Here is a 23045-nt window from a genome sequence, read left to right as displayed (position 1 = left end):
TAACACACGATGAGGGGTGTCTGTGTGGGTCAGTTGTTTAACGGTCCGACTCTTGGTTTCAGCTTAGGTCATGATCTCAGGGTTGTGAGATCAAGCCCTGCAACTGGCTCAGCACTCAGTAGGGAGTCTGCTTCTCTCCCTCTATTCCCCACCATGTGTACCCACAACATGTGCTGTCTCTCTCTCAAATAAATAAATTAAAAAAAAAAAAAAGCACATGGTGAAAACCTAGATTTTTATATTTTCTTAACCTAAAGTTTTACTGTAATATGAGTTTTTCATGACATATAAGTACATGTATTTTTAAGGCCACTTTAAGCTTTTGTCACCATCATGGCAGAGAAAAATTCTATAGTCAAATTACAATTAAACCAGACCATGTCAAATAGTAAACTATGAAACAGTTATAGGATATGATATGAGCATTAAGCAATTTCCTAAGTATGATACTGGTCTAAAAAAATTACCTAGGACTAAAGCAAACATTTTTAATAGAGGATTTAAAAAAATCTCTTACATGAAAAGCTCAACCTTGTTCATAATTAAATAAATGCAAATTAAAACAAAAGTAAAATACCATTTCTTCCATTTTATTAGAGGTCCAAAATTTAACCATATACTCTGTTGGGGAGCCTGTGAGAAAACAAGCACTCTCAAACATTATTGGGGGGGGGGGGACACAGAACTGTATAACCTCTACAGAAGGGACTTTCTCAACATCTAGCAAAAATATATACGCATTCACCTTCTGAATCAGTATCCCCAAATGTATGAAGCATATGGCTCTTCAATCTATATTTGTTTGACCCAGCAATCCCACTTTTAGGAATTTACTTTGAAGATATACTTCTAAATATATGAATAAACAAACAAAATCCCAAACATATACACAAGGTTATTCATTGCAAAAAAATTTGCAAAATACTGTAAACACCCTAAATGCTCATACACAAGACTGACTGAATAAACTATGATATATCTTCACAGTGGAGTACTAAGAAGTTATAAAAAAGAATGAGGATGATCTCTTTAAGTGGATATGGGGAGATTTCTATGCATGTTGTTACATTAAAAAAGTATAAAATAGTATATTTGATGTGCTACCATTTTTTTTTTTAACATTTACTCATTTGCTTTAAAATGAGAGAGCCAGAGAGACATCACAGAGGAAGAGGGAGAAGTAGGCTCCCCGCTGAGCAGAGAGCCCAACTTAGAGCTCAATCCTAGGACCCTGAGATCATGACCTAAACTGAAGGCAGATGCTTAACTGACTGAGCCACCTAGGCGCCCCAGTGTGCTACCATTTTCAAATAAAAAGAAAAATAAGACTACACCTATATCCATCTATCTATTTTTCAAAAAGGAACACGAGAAGGAAATACCGGGATACTCAGTGGAATAAGTGAGAAGCAGAGAAGGGAAAGGGAAGGGCCTCATAATTCTGAGCATATTATTTTGTATAATTTTATTTCTGGAGTTATGTTACTATTTACACATTCAAAAAATAAAATTAAATCAAGTAGGATGGGAGGGAAACTCACAAAAATTAAGTACAAAAAACAAACAGGCCTAACTTTATAGCAAAGTGATTGTAAAGCAACCTGCATATATAGATAAAGAGAACTACTCCAAGTAATTTCTTCTTCTTCTTCTTCAAGATTTTATTTATTGATTTATTTGATAGAGAGGCAGCGAGAGAGGGAACACAAGCAGGGGGAGCGGGAGAGGGAGAAGCAGGCTTCCCGCTGAGCAGGGAGCCCGATGTGGAGCTCGATCCCAGAATGACTTGAGCCGAAGGCAGACACAACGACTGAGCCATCCAGGCGCCCCTCCAAGTAACTTCTGAATATAGTATTTTGTTATATAATGTCAGTGGAATATAATCTAAAGACGAACATTTTGCAAGGAAATTGTTTTTTACAGTGACATATAAATGGGATAGGCATAAAGAAAAGACCCCTATGATGTTGACTGGAACTAAAAAGGAATGCTCAAAAACTGATAAAATCACAGTAAAAGGACACAGAATCCAGCTTGAATGAACTTTCACTGGCCAAATCAATTAAAATTTGAGCATCAAAATGAATAATGACAGCAAAGGATTATAACATTAAACAAAAAGAAAATTCTTAAACCTGTATTGATATAAGCACATAAATGAATGGATGGATGTTTAAAAATGAAGGGGATGGGAAAACTGTCTTTTACAATAGAACACCACATAGAAGGAATAACAGAATTAGAAAGCCACCATTTTGAAACTACTATAGGGACAAGTGATTTGGGTAAGAATCACCAATGGATGCTAAAACCCCTGGGTGCAATTTGTCAGGGAATGATATATTTTACATAGTCTCTAGCTACCTACCCATAGATATCTTCAAAGGGAAAAAAGATGCTTTTTTGGAGGAGAACTTGCCAGATATCCTCTTAATCAAGTGGTAAGAACTTCCTGACAGGATACACCGAGAATACAGCATCACTTATGAAGTGGTGGGGCCCAAAACACTTAACCTGAGTTTAATCATCAAGAAAGGATCAAGTCCAAATAAAAGGAAACTTTCACAAAACCACTGATTGTATTCTTCATAAATGCCAATGTCCTGAAAGACAAGGAAAGCCTGAGGCACTGTTTCAGATCAAAGGAGACAGAAGAGACCTCACAACCAAATGCAATGGATGAGCCCGGCTGGAACAGAGATCTGGGTTTAGAAAAATGCTATAAATGCTGATGTTGGGGCAACTGGCAAAATGTTTAGCTTATAACATGATATGCCACTACTATTTATTATGATAATATAGCACCAGTGTTAAATTCCCTAAACTAGATTAGTGTATTGTTGCTATACAGAAAAATCACTGTTCTTAGGAACAAGGTGATGGGTCATGATGCTTGCAACTTACTCTTAAATGGTTCAACAGTAATAAATCCAGATAAAGAAATACAACAAATGTGGCAAAATGTTCACCGATGAAGCTGGGTAAAGGGCATATGGGTGATCATTGCACAAATCTTACTTTTTCCTACAGGTTTGAAATTTTTTGAAATAAAAAGTTGAAACACATGGGGAATGAATATAAACAAAGAACTGCATCTGTGTATGTGACTATGCTTACATTAAAAAGCAATGGAAGGATAAACTACAAAGTTATAATAAAATGAAATGTTACCTATGACAGGGAGGGAGGAAACAGAGTGAGGGGACAGAAGAAGAGCTAGATTTTCTGAATACCCTTCTTTATATATTTGAGTTAGGACAACGTAATTATTTAAGTTGTTATAAAACAAGTTCTTAAAAGCAGCACCTAAAATCCTCAAAAAAAAAATGATGCCAAATATATGTCCAATTAGTGGCATAATCACACAGGAGAGGGATTATTCCAACTTAATTTAAAACACAGTAATCGACCACACCCACTTACTTTAAAGCACAGTCATTTCTTTAAACATCTTAGCTGGGATATACCCAACAGACAAAAGACACACATACATAGCAAATGAATAACTGATTTTCCAATTCCAATATCCCCAGTGTCATTGGGAACAGGAATCCAGATGTATGAGAAAGATTCAAGTAAGGTCCTATGGACCTTAGTTTGAATTAGTATCATCAGCACAACTCTGACATATTTTATCTTTAAAAAAAAATACATATACACATAAATGTATCTATACAGAAATATATACACACATATAAAAATAATACGTACCTGTGTGTATAAATACATGCATGTTTATGTGTGACTGTATGTACTGATTCTGTGCACTTTAAGTATCTAGAAACAATCACCAACCCAAGAGAAATGAGCCAAATTCTCCCTGCCAAATTTTGGCCTTTATATACGTATCACCATTAAAAGGAACCAGGGCATTTTGTAAAAACGGCTGATTTAGAGCTGAGGCAAGAGATGTAAAAGATGAGCCTAGAACATCTTACACCAGAGAGGCAGGACGCTATGAATGACTACAAAACGTATGCCTAAAGGATTCAGAAGGCAAGCTGAAGAGGCTCCTATCTAACAAAGACATATGATCCAGTTTCTTAAATAAAATTCAAGGAAACAAAAAAAGAGCTGGAGAAGCTGTAGATAACAAGAGACTTAAAAGACACAATTAACAATCACAATGTGTGGATCTTATCTAGATTCTACCTCAAACAACTAAAAAAATTAAAATCTTATCTGGATCCTAATTCAAACAATTAAAAATGTGCACATGATGACATGAAGGAATTAGCTTTTTTGGTATAATAATAATATGGTTACTTTTTATGGGTCCTTATATTTAGAGATGCATAATGAAATATCCATCCATGAATGTGCTTTAAAATAATCTAGAAAGGGACAAAGTGGGTGGGGAATAAATCAAACAGGTCTGGCCAAGAGGTGGGTGGGGGGATGGGTTAAATGGGTGATGGGAATTAAGGAGTGCACTTGTGATGTGAATCACTATATTGTATTGTACACCTGAAACTAATGTTACACTGTATGTTAACTAACTGGAATTTAAATTAAAACTTAAAAAAAAAAGAGTTGGTAACTACTGAATCTGGGATGATAGACAAGTGGAGTGATTGTACTAGTTTGTCCTTTATATGTTTACCACAGTCTACAATAAAAAGGTGAATATTTTACAAGCACATAAAACTTACAATTACATTGATGAAGCAGATGAATCCTCCTTTTCCTCCTTAATTTACATGATACAACTTAAAAAGCAAGGAACAAGGATTCTGGATACTCTATTAGAGCACCTTAAATCCTACACTGGATATGCAAATTTTCAGAGCTCAGGTTGTGGTATAAATACTATCAGTTCCAAAAATATGATTTTTAAATTTTAATGCTTATATCCACTACTATTACAATACATAATATGCAGTTTAACACTATGTACTGCATTATACTTATAAAAACATATGAGAACAATTCTCATAAACACTCCAAAATTACATTTTTTTTTTTTTTTAAAGATTTTATTTTTATTTATGTGACAGAGAGATAGCCAGCGAGAGGGAACACAAGCTGGGGGAGTGGGAGAGGAAGAAGCAGGCTCACAGCCGAGGAGCCCGATGTGGGACTTGATCCCGGAACACCGGGATCACGCCCTGAGCCAAAGGCAGACACTTAACAACTGCGCCACCCAGGCGCCCCCAAAATTACATGCTTTAACAATAAAAACTCTATCTTAAACCCTCTTGTGTATCTGACAGTGCCTAACCACCTGCTAATTTCTGTATTTAAATACTATAAAAAAATTGTACTTCTAAACAGAGGCGAAGTATCCTTTAAGATATCATTATAAAACATCAAATCAAGTTTTAAATTTAAACTCTGCCTAGGAATCGGTGCCTACCTTGTAGTGCATCACACATGCAGGCTTATAGGGGTGCTCACTCTCTATGACAGCATAGTGATTAGAGGTTGTACAAGCAGAGAGGCCTTGCTCAGGTTGGTTTCCTGTGGTGCTATCTGTTGACTGATTAGGATTGAATGCAGGGGGTGCATACTTCTGATTCAAAATGGCAACTGAGGGAAGTAACTGTTGGACAAGACCAAAGACTTCTACAGCCACCTAGTATAAAAAGAAATTAAGAGATAATAAATGTAAAAATTGCTTTAAAATTATTAACTACTATAATTGTTGGCTACCCTTAATTACCAAGAACATTACTGAGAGTTCTAGCTAAGTTTTCATTCAAAGAGAAATTTGTTCTTTGGAAAAAAAAGATTTACCTTAGATGTCTTAGATGTTACATGAAAATAACCTCGTCTCTACTTTTAAACACTTTGCCTTTTTGTAATCTGCTGTAAACTGGGTTTTACCCAGTATGTAATTATGCTGAAGAATCAATAGTTTATGATTTCCTTCACATCTTGACTATTTCACAACTGTAAAATACTCCTATCCTTCTATACTGCTATTCTTATCCGAAAAGAAAGACTTGGCATCAACTTCATAAATTACAAAAATCTAAGTTAACTTAAGCTTTCCTTACATATCATAATTCTAAAATATATTTCTCATTCCCAAATTCTTCAAATGTAAAGCTAGTAAGTAAGCATAGTAATCCAATAAACAAAATGAAGAACAGTGAGATTTAACTGATAACTTCTATCATTTAACTTGTCTAACTTTGTGTGTTACTTGTAACCCAGGTACCTCAAAGATCACAGTGTTTATAAAGGATAGATACAAAGTCTAAAAAAAAATGATATTTAAAAAAATACTCAAAATTACAGAATTAAATTACACACCTTAGGAATAGCAGCAGCTACTGGTCCTATGTAGGCTATAATAAGGGGAAGCAGCATGGAAAACAGACTGGAAGAGCTAAGCAGTTCTGGAATGTCATCAGCTAAAAAAGGCATTAGAACTATAGTTAGAAACTAATTTCATTGTAATGTATATATGCTATACTAAAGCTATATTCTATTCTCTTGAGCAAAATAAAATTATAGTTGACATTGACTGAACACTTATAAAAGACCTGGCCCTATTCTAAGGGTTTTATATACACGAGCCATCTCAATTAATCCTCACAATAAAATACTTTTATTATTTCTGCTTTTTACAAGGGGAAACCCAGGCACACAATGTTAAGTAACTTATCCAAAATCATCTACCTGTAAAATGATAAAGCCAGGATTAGAACCTACAGTAACAGCCATGATTTCAAACCACTACAGCTGATACCACACACAGCTATATGTGTGACATGAGGCCAATTACTTAATTAGTATGTGCCTCAGGTTACTCCTCTGTACAAAAGAACAGTAACAGTACTTCCCTCACTGGCTGTTATGAAGATTGAGTTAATATATGTAAAACGCTTAGAACAATGCCTGCACATTTTAAGCACTACAAAAATGTTTACTGTTATTAAGCTATATTGCCTTCTATTTTACCACAGAAAGCATTTTGCTGATGGACATTTTAATCATTTATCTATGAGCATGGTGCTGGGAAGATAAAAGTTGAGTCTAGACTGAGATGACCTTTATATTAAAGGCCAATTATTCCCAAATACTTCTTTCTAGATTTGCTGTTGTGTCATAATAGGATGTACTTATTTAAAAATACAGTTTCTTAGCCCAATCCAAACATCTGGTTTGGATAGGCCAAATACTCTTTATTTTTAGAAAGTTCCCCAGGTGCTTCACTAGGTGATTCCCAGGTGTGCACTAGGCTTAGGAACAAATGTTATAGATAACAGTTAAGACTGGGTGGGTAGCAATGAATCCTTTTGTAAATGAACTCCGCTGCCAGTGTGGAGGATGACCAGGTAACTAGATGGGGAGTGGGAGAAGGGTGGCAATGAGACTGCTAGGACGCTATCCATCCATGACGAAGGGGACACATGCCTGCACCATGGTAGCCTGAACTATGGAAGAACAGATAGGAGAATACCAACCAGAAAGTTGCCAGTGGAAGAACTCACAGAACTCACATCAGATAAGTGAGTGTGGGTTACCCAGATCTTTGGGTGAACGGTGATACCATTACTGGAAATAGGATATATAGGAAGAAAAAGACGCCAAAAGAGAAAACAAAATGCTTTTTGATGCCTAAAGGAAGGATAAAGCAAAGACTCAGCTTAATGAAGAGTTTTTCTCTTACTAGGTTAACTAAGAAAATAACAGGTATCAGGTAACTGCTTTTGAACATTCTAAAAAATCCTGCATATGGAGAGTATGGCTGATACAAAATGAATGTATATGTATGTACAGATCTACAACGAATAAAACACTCCGGGATTCTATAAGATGGTTCCTCTCAGTAACTCTGTGTATAAGTTACAGAATAAAGAATCTAAAATATGACTATTAAGAAAATAAAAGTCTTACCATCCACAGCAAGAGCTCTGTGCAAGAGGTCTTTGGCAGCTCGAACAACAGTGCTTACCACAGAGAGAGCTCTGCTACAGTTTTTATCTTCTTCATTGGCTTTACTTAGAAGCTGGGATTGTAAATCTCCATCAAACTCACTCCTGTAACAAGAGTAACACATAAGATTTTACATGGTAGGTAAAATATGATCTAACTCTAGTTATCATATTTAGATCAGAGCTCCTCACTTGAAGTTATTTTAAAATAAGACCAAGGAGAGTCTATTTTAGGAACTGATATTTAAACAAAGGCCTGAATTATGTTAAAAAAAAAAAAAGCTGAGGGAAAAGTATTCAGGCAAAAGGAACAGTAAGATAAAGGTTCAGACAACAACAAAACCAGCAAGTTCAAGGAACAGAGTGACAAGTGTGACTGGAATGAAAGGAGCATGGAGGGTGACAAGAGTCAGATCATGTGAGCTTTGTACACCTCTTTAAGACCTTACATTTCATACTGGCAGGGGAAGCTGTGAGAGGACTCTGAACAAGGGCACATATCTGTAAGATCCCTCTGGATGCACCGTGCAGAACTGACTGCAGCAGGGCTGCAGCAAAAGGAGGGAGACTGGGTTAGAAGCTGTGATAGTTACCCAGGGAGCTGTAGTGATGGTTTCGACCGAACTGTTAATTATGGGAGTTAGAAAAAGTCAGATTTAGAACATTTTACTTTGATTAATTAATTAATTTGGGAGAGAGAGTGTGTACATGTGGGTGAGGAGGGGCAGAGGGTGAGGAAGAGACAGAATCTTAAGCAGGCTCCACGCCCAGCACGGCGCCTGACATGGGGCTCAATCTCATAACTGCAACCTGAGCTGAAATCAAGAGCTAGACGCTTAACCTACTGAGCCACCCAGGCGCCCCTAAATTTAATTAATTTTAAATTTAAAGTTAAGGGTATGTAAAGCTTGGTGGGAAACATAAATATCTAAAACACTGTATTTTGTGTAAGAAATAAAGTCTAGATAGCAGATGCTTCTAAGGGGCTCCCCAGCTTTTTGAAATATATAACTTTTGTGCACGATATGGTTTTTTAATGTATGATTTGAGAAAGAGAATACTATTTTTGTGGTGCTATGTAACAAAAAGTTTTTCATGATTCGGTAAAAGCACTAGAAAACTTGTATCTCAGCAGCAACATGCCACCAGGAAGCTATTTAATACCTACCATTTCTATTTTATTTCACACGCAGAAAGGCAGGAGAAAAACCTACATCCGAGGCAACAGCTTTGTACAAATTGCCCAGGCAGTGTTCCCAGATTGTTTATGAAGGAAAGAGAGAAAGTGGCAAGTCTCTGAAAGTGATACACAACCTTGGTGATCTGAGGCTAAGTCAGATTGAGGGTAGATACAGTGAATGGTACTCATTACCTATGATTCTAGCTAATTGACTAAAAGAAAAACTGAGATGTGGAGACATATGTATATTTAGAAGTTTGGGTTTTTTTTTACCCCAAATTGTTATCTTTCTTTTTTCTGTACTGTTTACATAAGGAATGGTTAAGGAACACATCATTATGTACATCAAAATACACTGCAGACTGGATAATAGGATCAAAGCAACACTAGTACTTGGGTTGAGTTGATTTGATCATCAATTTTTGGTATTTTTAAAAAGAAATGAATAAATTCCTTTTAAATTTGAAACTGTAGACCACAAACTACAAAAGTGACAATAGCACATATGTCCAAGACATAAAAATTTCAAAGACATTAAAGAAATAACAAAAACAGTTTAAAGCATTCACCTTTACAATAAACACTGAATTCATATATTAAAATGTGATCTTTTTATATAAATTAGCACAAGTATGTGCAAGGCAGTTACACTGCATAATTATAACTATGCATTTAGCATTTTTTTACCTTAGCAATAAACTGTATGTGTCCTGTCACTTAAAATGGTCCCCTTACCTCTACACACACACTTACCTATAGTAGAGTATCTGTGGAATCTGTCCTCTGGTTTGGTTTGTGCCATTACTACTCAAGCTGCATGTGCTGAATGTGAATGTCACGCCATCAGGACACTGAACTGTGGTCATTCCTCCATCTCCATTGGCTGTACGGCTTCCATAGTTCCTCAAGCGCACAGCATACTTAACATTTTCCTTCACAATAAAGATGTAAAATATGTTTATAATGTACAAAGGATATAAAAAAACTGGGCAAATAAACTGAATTTCTTTGTCATATTTATAGATGACTTGGTTAAACACATTTTTAATCAAACAGGAAGATAAGTAACACTAATGTTTATTATTTAAAAGAAACTATACTAAGTACTTCATGTGCTTTAATCAAATTAATCCTTAAAATGACCTCATGAGGTAAGTACCATTACTATTCCTATTTTATAGATGAGGAATCTGAGGCACAGAGAAGTTAGTAACTCACCCAAAATCACACAACTAGTAAGTGATGGAACTAGTATTTGAATATAGGTAGTCTGATGCTAGTTCCTGCTCTTAACCACATGTAAAGATATTAATCATAACAAAAGATTTAAAATGCATAATCTAATATTTTTCTTTGATGGGTTTAACTTTTGTTTTGTTTTTTTTTTAATGATTTTTTATTATATTATGTTAGTCACCATACAGTACATCCCCAGTTTCCGATGTAAGGCTCGATGATTCATTAGTTGCGTATAACACCCAGTGCACCATGCAATACGTGCCCTCCTTACTACCCATCACCAGCCTATCCCATTCCCCCACCCCTCCCCTCTGAGGCCCTCAGCTGATGGGTTTAACTTTTGAAATAATTCCAAATGTGGGAAAAAATAATGGTGAGTCTACTATATTTTTTTAAGAGACACTCAAAGACAGAAATAGTTAGGTGGACAGAAATGGGAAAAAATATTCATAAGCAAAAGCTGTCCCAAATAAGATGCGCTGTGCATAGAAAACATGAGATACAGACATCAGTGCCTTGTAATCTATGATATAAACTTCATAGTGAAGATTTTTTGGTTTTTGGTACCTAAACTCTTTTTGAGTTTGATGAACTTACCTTATCCAAAATTCTGCTCTATAATAAAAATAATAATATACAGTTGAATTCAGAATTACTCCATTCATAATTAAGGTTAAGTAAAATTTCCATTTTGCTAGTTATTTACCGCTAGACAATAAAGTTGTATGAATAAACAACTTTTATATAAAGTAATAGTAACTTTAATAGTTAATACTCTATTAAGCCTGCTTTTTAAAAAAGATTTTATTTATTTATTTGACACAGAGAGAGAGAGAGCGTGCGCACAAGAGACCACAAGCTGGGGGAGCAGCAGAGGGAGAAGGGAAGGGAGAAGCAGGTTCCCCCCACTGAGCAGGGAACCGGACATGGGGCTCAATCCCAGGACCCTGGGATCATGACCTTAGCTGAAGGCAGATGCTTAACCAAATGAGCCACCCAGACGCCCCAGGCCTACGTTTTTAAAAAGTGAGTTTTGGCACAATGAGAGAAGGAAAGACAGGAACTCATATTTACTGAGCTTCTCTACTATGCTAGGCATGTAGGCAAGTACTTTATTCCATTATTTAATTTCATCTGAACAACACTACCAGGTAGGTACTATCCTTCCCCATCTACAGATAAGTTCCAGAGTAGCTAAATAATGATGTCCAATGTCTGCAAGCTACTACGTGGAAAAGCAGGCATCTGAAGCTACTTCTGTCTGACTCCAAAACCTAACAATCTTTTCCACTGTACCAAATTTTAAGAGATCTTTTGCAAAAATAGAATACAGTACAATATCAGTATAGCAGTGACTCTATAAACATTTAAAGCACCACTTAAAGGAGTACTTTTCATTACTTTTTAAGTAAGCTACATAATACTACTTCTTACTTACAAAAGAAACATAATTGAAATTACCTTTAAAGGAACAACTTTGTCAAGTCTGATTTCAGCTATATCACTGGGTGAATCATCTGTTGTATAGGTTCCTTTGACTAATTCTAGAGATGTCCATCTATGAGAATGAGTTGAATCTCCTACATGTTCACTCTAATTAAAACAAAACAAAACAAAACAAAACCCACCATATTCTTAATTTTGTTTTGTTGTTTTTAAGCAGTTTATTTTCTTGCATATAAAATTATCCATTAGCATTTCCCCACACACAGTGAAGAAAAAATTTTTGGTATGCTCAACTATTCACTTTTATCTGATTTCCTGAGGACTCTAGAACCTAAATCATATAAACGGGCTTTTCTCATTTGATGTCTTAAAACAATTCCCGATTCTTCATTAGAAGAGTGCAACTCTAATTACAGAACCTAATGAAGTAGAGAAATAATTTAAATTAACTGCTAAAAAGAATCAAGATACAGATAGATTTCTATTTATTAGGAAATGATTTACATGGTACTTTTCTGTCCCATTTTAATAAAACTTTGTGAAAACTCAGGTTCTTAAAATAATTTAGATATATTCTCTAATCAATCAATACTATCTTTACTAAAAATCATCCATTAGCACTCTCTGACAAAATTGCTTTAATCACTGATACAGGTAATAGTATCGATGTGAATATTTGTTTTTGTTTCTTAAAAAAACTACAATAGCAAAAAAAAAAAAAAAAACACAACCCCACAAACGATATAATTAGGGGCTTAACTATATAATTTCTAGTCTTTTCATCTAACATCTTCCCTGGGAGTGTAAAAAATATGAGGCAGAAGTGATCCAGAATGGCACACAATCAATCATGGAGAATCATTCTCTTTCAATTTATTTCATGTCTGCCATGACTAATGACTAGTCAGCTAACCCCTCAAAGATGTGGGCAGTCTTACTACAATAATGGTAGGTCTTGATGCACAACCCACACAGCAAAATGAACCCTGTAAGAGTGGTACTTACATCATCAACCAATACCTCTAATTCATATTCATGAATTCCACCTCCTCCATAGACAGAAAAACCAACCACAACTATTCCAGGTTTGTCTACTGAAAAACAGATTGCATCAGGGGACCCATTCCCAGTGTTCCAACTTCTTCCTTGACTTGTTTTTGTGAATCGGTTAGCACTGGCTTTAACAGAGTGGAGAGAATTAAGTCCATCAACCTAGGAACAAGCAAAAGCAATTACACATCAGTAGTCTGTACCTAAGCATTAATAACATACCTTTAACAAAAGCCCCAAATTTCTAAGAAGTTCAAAAAGATACTACATTTAACAAGTTTACTACATTAAACCTTCCTAAACGTACATTCCATAGAGATAACCCAGCAATAAAACTAGATTTTATCATTCTAAATTTACAAATCAGTATCACTTGACAGTATTTTCTTCTCTTAATGATACAAAACTATACATTTCACTTAATTTATAATGTCAGAACTATAAACCTGTAAGTTATCATAGTAATAACATATGAATGAATTATATCACTCACTTTGAAAAGATACCAACATTTCACCAACATTCTATGGATCAACAGTTTTCAAACCATTTGATACAGAGCTCTAGGAATTCCGCAGAGATGGGTTGTCAAGAAAGAGACAGATTCAAGTTTCCGTTCATCAGTCAGAATATCCCTCCTCTTATCTGTGAGTTTTGAAGACCTCATTTGCAGAAAATGTTCTATGTCTTAAGTTTGAATACCACTAATGTTATGATAACCTGGCATTCAATATTTGAATATATATACACAAGTACAACCTCACTAATTATAGACTCATTAGAGAGGAGCAGTGAACTTATTTTGGCTTGAAACCGCTCTCTGAATTACAGAGTCAGCTTTTGATCTAAGTTGGCTGCAGAAATTTGGAAGAACTGTAAGAGGAAAAAAATGAAGTTTATGATTCTAGCGAGAATTTCAAACTGCTCTGGGAAAGAAAGAAATATGGATGTCTAAGCCAGGACCTTTGGAAACTTCCAAAGTTGTATATTGGGCACCTGCAATTTGGGGCATTCTTTTTCATTAAAAAAAAAAAAAGTTAAGTTCACAGGGGAAAACTAGCTAGTAACCTTCTGAGGGGGACTATGCATCACAGACTTTCTCTTCAAGGATCTGGTGCAGAAGGGAAGCATATTATAGGCTGAATGACTAAGTGGAAAAAAAAAATGAACCAAATTAAAATTTTCTGACAAGGGGTCCAATGACCTCCTATGCCAAAGTCAAAGCTAACAAAGAAATGAAGGAAGTGCTTCCCAGGGTGAAATACTAAAATATGTGCAGGTACATGTAATCATTCAGAAATCCTAAAGGCTAAACTGTCACTATGAATCTGTAATGAGTATAGACCAGATGGATTAATTCAGCATGTATTCTAAAATAAATCTATAAGTAAGAAAAAGCAAAGGCTAAGAATTATAAAAGTAAAAGAGAGAAAAGATGTTATTTGGCAAGAAACTGAATACATGCTAGCTATTAAACATTCACTTGAGTGACATAAGGTATTTCACATTACGACATGATTTTCAAAACCAATCTCCTGTCTGCTTTTTTGGGAAAAAATTAGACAACTTCACTAAATTCATTCAAAACATTTACATAAATTGTACAACAGAGCGAGCAGGGCAATGAAATGGTTAAAAATAATGTTACTTCACAAAATGTAAAGCCCTTTCAAAGTAGTTTTCTTAAACAATAATATTTGATCCTTTTAAAGTTTTGTGATAATGGCTGTACAACAATGTGAGTGTACTAAATGCCCATTTTACATATGTTATTTGTCTAGTGTCAGTCAAGTGTGCAGAACTAAGGTTTAAACCTCTTTACCTTCTCCATACCATGTGTTCACTATTAGTAGCCCCATTTCTATTACTCATTACCCAGCAATGTGAACGATTTTTGCTTCCGTTGGGACATGGCAGTGAGGTTGCGCTACGGAGCACGTAAGAGGAAAACACACAGTTTGTATTACTCTGACATCCTGGGTAAACGTGAGAGAGAGGGAGCAAGCAAGAGCAGAGAAGAGATATAAGGAAGGATAAACCAACCAAACAACTTAGCTTGAAGGTTTTGTTTTGTTTTAAAGAAAAAACAATACAAATGGGATTAAAATTAGTTTCTACAAAGCCAAAATATATGAAAAAAGAAACTATGTAGAAAAATTAAACATGTGCTTATTATCCAATCTCAAAATATAACACTACCTCAGACCCCAAGGCTGATGCTGTCAGTTCACTGACAATACTGGCCAGCAATCCACAGGTGTTAGAAACCAGGTGGGAGGAGAACAGTTCGTTTTCTCTCCTCAGGCTGTTCCTGACGGGGAGCACAACAATAACCAGCATTTTCTCCAGAACTTCACGGAAGCTTGTCATCCCTGAGATATTCTCTTCACTCTATGATACATGAAAAAAGAAAAAAGTTCCAAGATACTACTGCTTTATTTTCCTTCATGTGAGTATTCAACTGCAAATCTTATCTTTCTAGATGACACCCTTCAAATTCAGGCTTGACTCTATGTCTATAAATCCATCTAGTTGTATGTGGAATCACTGAATTTACTTTCCACTTAGAAGTTCTTTTTTCAATTATTCTCTCTATGCATCATAAAAGTACCACATCTTTACATGATGTTTGTTTCTTAATTAGCTTTGAGTTATTTTTACTTATTCTCTTATTTAACTTCTCAATAACGATCATATATGGCAGAAAAACACTCCTATCTAAAGAGTTTTTTTTATAGGACAAGATTCCAATCTAAGATAATTATTTCTGGTATATTTAGAGGTAAAACAACTGAGTGTATATGCTGCCAACACAAACACAAGGTAAAACAACTGAGAAATAGTCTGTACGAATCTATTCTCTAATAAAATTCTTTCTATACATGCATGTAATAAAAATAAGGAATTTTACTACAAATACTCCTATGCAGTTTTACATTTTCTACTGTACTTGATTGCCTAAGAAATTCCAACCCCTACCAATGGAAAAATTTCAAGATAAGAAATTATAAGAAATTAAAGACTAAGGGGGAAAATATTTTTTTGTCCCAGAAATAAAGGGAAAAGATGATTAATTTAATTGATATCCAGCATGAACACTATTTATCTTTTTTACCATCCCTGGTATCTTTTAGCCCACTATGGACAGGGAGCAAAATGCATCTGATTTTATGAGGGGACCAATTGTGAGCAATGACCCTTTAAATTTTACTGTGGACTAGTGAATCAAACAACCTGGGATTTAGTTCCAGTTTCTTCATAGTGTCTCAACAACTTCTATAAAATCAGGGGAACTTATTATAAGCTACGACTGAGTTATCAAAATCACCTGGTTGCCCCCGAATATGCAAGTTCTTCCACAACACTGACGTTCCATACTGCTTTATGAGATACAGCGTATGTAACAAATACAACAGATTTCATAAAGTCATAAAATCTCACGGTAGAAAAGCGTCTTTAAAGTTAAATCAGTCTTCCCAAGACAAGTCAAATATGTAAATGAGTGTACATTCAACCCATGACAGGAAATTAAGTAACTTTTCAGTTAAAATCATCACAAGCATTATTACAAATCTTTATTAATGTACAATCTTAGGCTGAACAAAAAGTCACTTTGAGATAATCTTCCATCTTTAAATTATTTCTTTTATCATTTGAATAAGATTACCATAACACATCAACTTCTTATGTAATTAGTTTTCCTGCCTTTAGAATAATCAATTCCTGATTTTGTTAAAATTATAATTCTTCTATCCCTTACATCACTTTGATTCTCCAGAAACTTTACTTTTTGGAACTTCTCAGAAAATCAGCTTTGGCTGAAACTCAATCCGCAACTGTATTCCATAACCAATAATCTTGGAGGGGCTTTATTAGGGGGATGGGTGAAGTGTATTTATCTAGTTACCCACTTAGTTTCTAGTTAGTAACTAACAAGATTAATACAAGAAGCTTCCCATATAATCTTAAAATGGAGTTAATAGTGTCAATGTTTTAGCTGAAGAATCAAAAAAATATACATATACACAAATGCACATCACTAGCCACTTAAATTTTAGAAAAAGGAATTCAGTCACCAGTGGTGGGGAATGCAAGCTGACACTAGCTTTCTGGAGGGCATTTTGACAATTTGTAGTAAAGTCTTAAGATGTTTTACTTTTACTTAAGAATTTTTCCACTCCTGATGATTTACTCTGAAAAATGATCACAAGTAGGCATAAAAATGTAGTCAATGATACTTTCAGCAGCATGTTTAAAATACTAAAATATTGGGAATAATCTAAATATGTATATATAGAGAGGGAAAAGATTAACTAAATTATGGTACACCCAAATGGTAGAATCCTGCAATATCTATTAAGAGGATAGAAGGATACATACTATCTTAGTAGAATACTAACAAAGACATATAACTATTAATTACCAATAATTACCAAATGTTTTTAGTTCTGAGAATTTTTAAATATTTTTAAATTCTACTACACTTTTAAGGAAAATATTGTAACACTAAAGAGAATTCCAAAAGAAAAACAGAATTACCCATAACTTTATCACCTAACCATTATTTTCATTTCTCAGTATTCTCTTTCAAAATATGTACTACATACATATTACAAAATACATATGCCGTTTGCATACATAGTTTACACAGTCATCATAGTATACTATAGTCATAAAGTATATATACTTTGGTTTCTGATTTTCTAATTTAAAATGTAAAAATGTCACCTTTCTTTTTTGTTAAAGATTTTACTTATTTGAGAGAGAGAGAGACCATGAGCGGCGGTGGGGGAAGGGGATGTGGGGCAGAGGGAGAAGCAGACTCCTCACTGAGCAGGGAACCAATGTGGGGTTTAATTCCAGGACCCTGAGATCATAACCTAAGACGAAGGCAGACGCTTAACCGACTGAGCCACCCTAGGCGCCCCAACATCACCCTTGATATTAAATGTGGATATGGCTATTTTTAAAGGCTGAACCCTTTTCTTTTTTTTTAAATATTTTTTATTATATTATGTTAAAAATATGGCTATTTTTAAAGGCTGAGCCCTTTTCTATCACATTTTCTATCACATCCAAATTAAACTATTTCACTTAGCAATGAACATACAAAGGCTCTAATTAAAGTTTTCCATTTTTCCTTTTAATAAAATACACATAAAGCTTTAGTCTTTCAATTATTCCCTTGGATAATTTCCTTTGCAAATACTCACCACACCTAATACTGAATTGACAATTTATCTTGTAAGAAGATCTTCCAGGTTATAGGCACCCCCTGCCCTGCCAATTCAAGAGCTGTGTTTATCTTTTTTACTCCTGTCTCAACTAGTATCTAATTATTATCCCAGTAAATAGTAGATACACAATAAATATTTGCTGAAAGATTGAAAGAAAAAGATTACTTAGACTAATTACATAATGCGAGAAACGATCTATAAATTTAGTAGGTTTCCTCATAGTCTTCGCCAGAGTAGGACTTAATAAGAGGAAAAAAAGATCATTTTTCCTAATTTTTTACAAATAAATCAGTACCTCAATTCATTCACATTTAGTTTCGTAAGGCTGAAATTTTTCCCATGCTGGCGTACTTCTAAAGTCCCTTTTATATTTACTCTTATTATTTCTACTGTAATTCTACAAAGGTATTATATTAACTGTAAATTTTCTTCCCATTCTGCTGCTGTCCTTTCTATATGTCACTTACAATTTTCTCATAATGTTTCTGTTGCTTCAGTCAACAGAAAATTGCTATTGTACAATAATTAGGATAACTATTCTTTATTCTACTGCTTTTCTTGGCTTTCCTTTTAAAGATTACTTCTCGGGGCGCCTGGGTAGCGCAGTCGTTAAGTGTCTGCCTTCAGCTCAGGGCGTGATCCTGGCGTTCTGGGATGGAGCCCCACATCAGGCTCCTCTGCTAGGAGCCTGCTTCTTCCTCTCCCACTCCCCCTGCTTGTGTTCCCTCTCTCGCTGGCTGTATCTCTCTCTGTCAAATAAATAAATAAATAAAATCTTTATAAATAAATAAATATTACTTCTCATCGACTTGATATTATATATGGTTTTCTTGCATATTTAAGTTAATTTTTCTCTATAGTGCTTTCTAATAAACCAGAAACGGTTACTACTGTGACTGTTTTAGAATGTTTAACATACCAAAATGTTATAGAAAAAAATGTTTCAAAAATGTATTTCTTTCCCTCGAATTCTATCTTGGCAATCTAAAATATTAAAATATAAAAGTATATGCAACTTTTCAAATGGTTTGGCAAATAATAAATATGTGGGAATTTATTGCATAACCCTCGCATTTTTTTTTATAGGTTAGGTTTCATTCAAAATTTAAAAATTAGAGAAAAAAATATTGCAGATTTATGGGTAAACATGAGAAAATTATTCCCCCTGAATTTTAGCTCTTCTTGTGAAACACATACTTATTTGGTAAATACCAGTACAGAAGAATAAGCACCAACTTAAATATACCCTCGTTTGTGGTTTTATTGGTTCAATATAAAAGATATTTAGGAAAAAGACCTACCTGGCTGAGTTTTTCCATATGTGCTACCAAAAGGGGAAACCGGTGAACTAGTGTTGAATCATTCTCTGTGCTAACTTGTTTAACAATTGATCGTAGTAGTACTTCTCCATCATATGCAATAGGGAAGATAGAAGTCAGCTTAACAGAAGTGTGGCACAGAGCAGACATAACAGCTGCAAGCAATCGGCTGCTTGAGGTCTTGAAGTTTGCTTCTTGGATATCCTTTTAAAAACAGAAATATGCATCCACCAAAGAAATATGGCATCAATATAAGTCACATTTTGGGGTATATAAAAGGTAAACAACTTTTTAAATTATTCCAAAATTTTCTAGGATTCATTTTAAGTGTCGTGTTATGGGATTTAATTATATCAATACTTTCAAACACAACTGTTCAAGTTACTACCCACTGAAGATGGAAAAATTATTAAATATGATCAGGAAAAATCAGCCTCCTATTCTCAAATCAACGACTTTATGTATCCTCAGAATCAGAGTCCTCTTTAGTACTATGCTCAAAGAATGACATCAATCAGTATATATCTAAGGCATGTCCAGTAAACAAGCACTGAAGCCACTTTCCTCCAATAATAAATAATTTAAATTGTAATTTGGTGCTACTGAAACATTTCACTAATGTTAACGTTGCATACTCAATAGCGACTATAATAAACATTTCACTAAGGTCACAAAATTATGTCATCACATTATATGGCTTATTCAGAAAAATGAGTAACATACTTGTAAATTTTTTTAAATTTTTATTTATTTATTTGAGAGAGAGAGAGAGAATAGGAGCAGGGGGAAGAGCAGAGGGAAAGGGAGAAGCGGACTCCCAACTGAGCAGGAAGCCCAAGATCCTGAGATCATGACCTGAGCTGAAGGCAGATGCTTAACTGACTGAGCCACCCAGGCACCCCAGATTTTTTAACAAAATATAAAAACTTATCAAGACAGGATATCCTAATTCACAAAAAACTGTGTACACTTTACTTAGTTATCAAACATCTGTGTTATAAATTCAGGCTAAAAGTAACATATCTGTTAAACCAACATTTGTTAAAGTTATTCTGCCTGTAACCTGTTCAGTGGCAAAGAAAACAACCATATGAGACTGCACATGTCGAGAAAGTTGTACACTAATTCAGGCAATAATCTTGTCCCAGGAAACTGGGAAAATGCACTACTCTGCAACAGAACATGGATGAACCTGGAGGACACTATAATGAGTGAAATAAGCCAGTCACAGACAGACAAAATACTGCATGATCCCACTTGTATGAAGTATCTAAAACAGTCAAACTCACAGAAGCAGAGAATTGTTGGGAGGAGGGGGAAATGGGGAGTTGGTGTTAAACGGGTATAAAGTTTCAGTTATGAAAGATGAGTAAGAGCTGGTGAACTCCTGTACAACACTGTACCTGTAGTTAACAATATCATATTACATGCTCAAAACATGTTAAGAGGTAGCTCTCATGTTAAGTGTTCTTGCCACAATGAAACACGTTTAATACCAAGAATAAACTCAGTACGGAAATAGCTTAAAAAATAGTAAATAATCAAATAAAAACAACGCTGCCTACCCAGATGTCATCACTGGAATATCTTTCAAATAGGCCAGGATACCCTGGTGGGGACAGTGAATTTAGGGGAGTAGAAGGTGCTAGAACTTCCACTACAATGTTAAAAAGAAGTGGTCAGAATAGTCACCTTGTGCCTTGTTCCTGAACTTAGGGGGGTATTCAATATTTTACCATTAAGTATGATATTAACTGTAAATTCTTCTGTAGATATTCCTTATCCTTTACAATCCTAGATCGAAGAAGTTTCCTTAAATCCTAGTCTGATGAGAAGTTTTCATCACTGAATAAGTGCTAATTTTGCCAAATCCTTTTTCATTATCTATTGAGAGGATTATAAAATTTTCCATTTATTCAGTTAATATGGTGAATGACACTGATTTTTGAAAGTTAAACTAACCTTGCATTTCTAAGAAAAGCACTACTGGGTGTGAGATATTCTTTATATTGTTGGATTTGATTTGATAATATTGTTAAGAGCTTTTGTATCTATGTTTGAGTAACGTTTGTACTAATTTTTTCTTTTAATATCTTAGGTTTTGGTATCAGAATAAGGCTAACTTGACTAAATTAGTTGGGAAATGTTGTCTCCTATGTTTTCTGAAAAAATTTGTAAAAGATTGATATCATTTCTTTCTGGTAAGTTTAATAGAATTCACCAATGACAATTATCTGGGTCTGGAGTTTTCTTAGTGGGGAAGTTTTTGATAATAAATTCAATTTTTTAATGGATATAGGGTAGTTCAGATTTTTCTATTTCTTAAAGTACCAGTTTTGGTTAAGTTGTATTTTTCAAGATATTTGTCTACTTTATCTAAAGTCACTAATATAAAGTTGTTCATAATATTCCCTTATCAGTCTGTTGGGTCTACAGTGATATTCCCTGTTTCATTCCTGATCATGGTATTTTGTGTTTTTTCTTTATCTCTTGTCTCTCAGTCAGCTTGCTAGGAGTTTATTAATTTGGTTTTAATTTCAAAGAACCAACTTTCAACTTTGTCAGTTTTCTCTATTTTTACTTTTCTGGCTTCTGCTCTTATCTTTATTATTTCCTTCATCTTTATCACTTTCTTCTTACTTTGGTTTGCTATTTCTGACTTCTTTAGGTAGAAACTTAGATCGCTGATTTTAAACCTTTCTTCTTTGCTAGTATTATCATTTAAAAGTATAAATAAACTTCTTTCCAAGCAATGCTTTAGCTACATGTCACAAATTTTGATGTTATACTTTTATCTCTTTTAGTATGAAATAGTTTCTAATTCCCTTTGGATTTCTACTTTGATTCACTGGTTACTTAGAAGTGTTGTCTATTTTCCACATATTTAATGCCTTTCTCAATATATTTTGCTGTTGGTTTATTTAGTTCTATTGTGGTCTGAAACTCTTTAACTTTAATCTTTTGAAATTTACTAAGGTTTGTTTTATGGCCTAGCATATGATCTATCTTTGTGAAGATGATGTGTATACATGAAAATCACATGTATTCTGCACTTGCATTTTGTTTTATAAATGTCAATAAAGCCAACATGGTTGAGAGTGTTGTTCAGATCTGCTATTTCTCTACCGATTTTTTGGTCTATTTGTTTATTAATTACTGAAAGAGGAGCCATGAAGTCTCCAAGTATTGCTGTCAATTTGTCTTTTTCTCCCTTTAATTCTATCAGTTTTTGCCTCAAGTATTTTGAAACTGTGATTTGGAGCACACACATTTATGAGGCTTGCAGTTTCCTCATGAACGAGTGCTGTTATTAGCCAGCAAGTTCACTCACAGCTCTCTCTCCTGACTGTTCTGCAGATATGGGGGCAGCAGAAACTGCCCTTCTAGCGCTATCCTTGCTCTTACACACACTCATGATTGTTCTTGCTCTCCTACACGCGCACACTCACTCACAGATTCAAAGAGCAAATGAGCAGCTGCACAATGTACCTGCCGATTTTATAACTAAAAATGATAAAGCAAACAGAAAGAAACTGTCCTTCAGCTTGGATTATTTAAGTCACACATACTAAACCAATGTCCTAATTTACCTTTTATTAAAGTTAGAAAGAATGAGGTAACAGCACTTTATGTTCTTGAAGAGTATTAAGTAATATATTGTATTTTCAACTAACATTTTACAAACTTA

The 23045-nt window shown here is 34.6% G+C and overlaps 1 protein-coding gene across 20 annotated transcripts in view; it reads right to left on the bottom strand.

The window, feature by feature from the left end:
* The window catches only part of MYCBP2 (MYC binding protein 2), a 253185-nt gene that overhangs the window by 107646 nt on the left and 122494 nt on the right, over positions 1-23045 (bottom strand). For all 20 annotated transcript variants that reach the window (XM_057307879.1, XM_044381881.3, XM_044381882.3 and 17 more), the window contains 8 exons: positions 19340-19561; positions 15001-15192; positions 12757-12963; positions 11767-11898; positions 9820-9998; positions 7849-7991; positions 6259-6359; positions 5357-5575 (listed from right to left, as the gene is read on the bottom strand). In XM_057307879.1, coding sequence (XP_057163862.1) covers positions 5357-5575; positions 6259-6359; positions 7849-7991; positions 9820-9998; positions 11767-11898; positions 12757-12963; positions 15001-15192; positions 19340-19561 — 1395 coding nt within the window. The remainder of the gene's footprint in view (positions 1-5356; positions 5576-6258; positions 6360-7848; positions 7992-9819; positions 9999-11766; positions 11899-12756; positions 12964-15000; positions 15193-19339; positions 19562-23045) is intronic.

The sequence above is a fragment of the Ursus arctos genome, unplaced genomic scaffold (assembly GCF_023065955.2).
Source record: "Ursus arctos isolate Adak ecotype North America unplaced genomic scaffold, UrsArc2.0 scaffold_10, whole genome shotgun sequence".
NCBI classification, from domain to species: domain Eukaryota; kingdom Metazoa; phylum Chordata; class Mammalia; order Carnivora; family Ursidae; genus Ursus; species Ursus arctos.
Note: the sequence above shows the minus strand (reverse complement) of the source record. Positions and strands in the feature narration are given on the sequence as shown.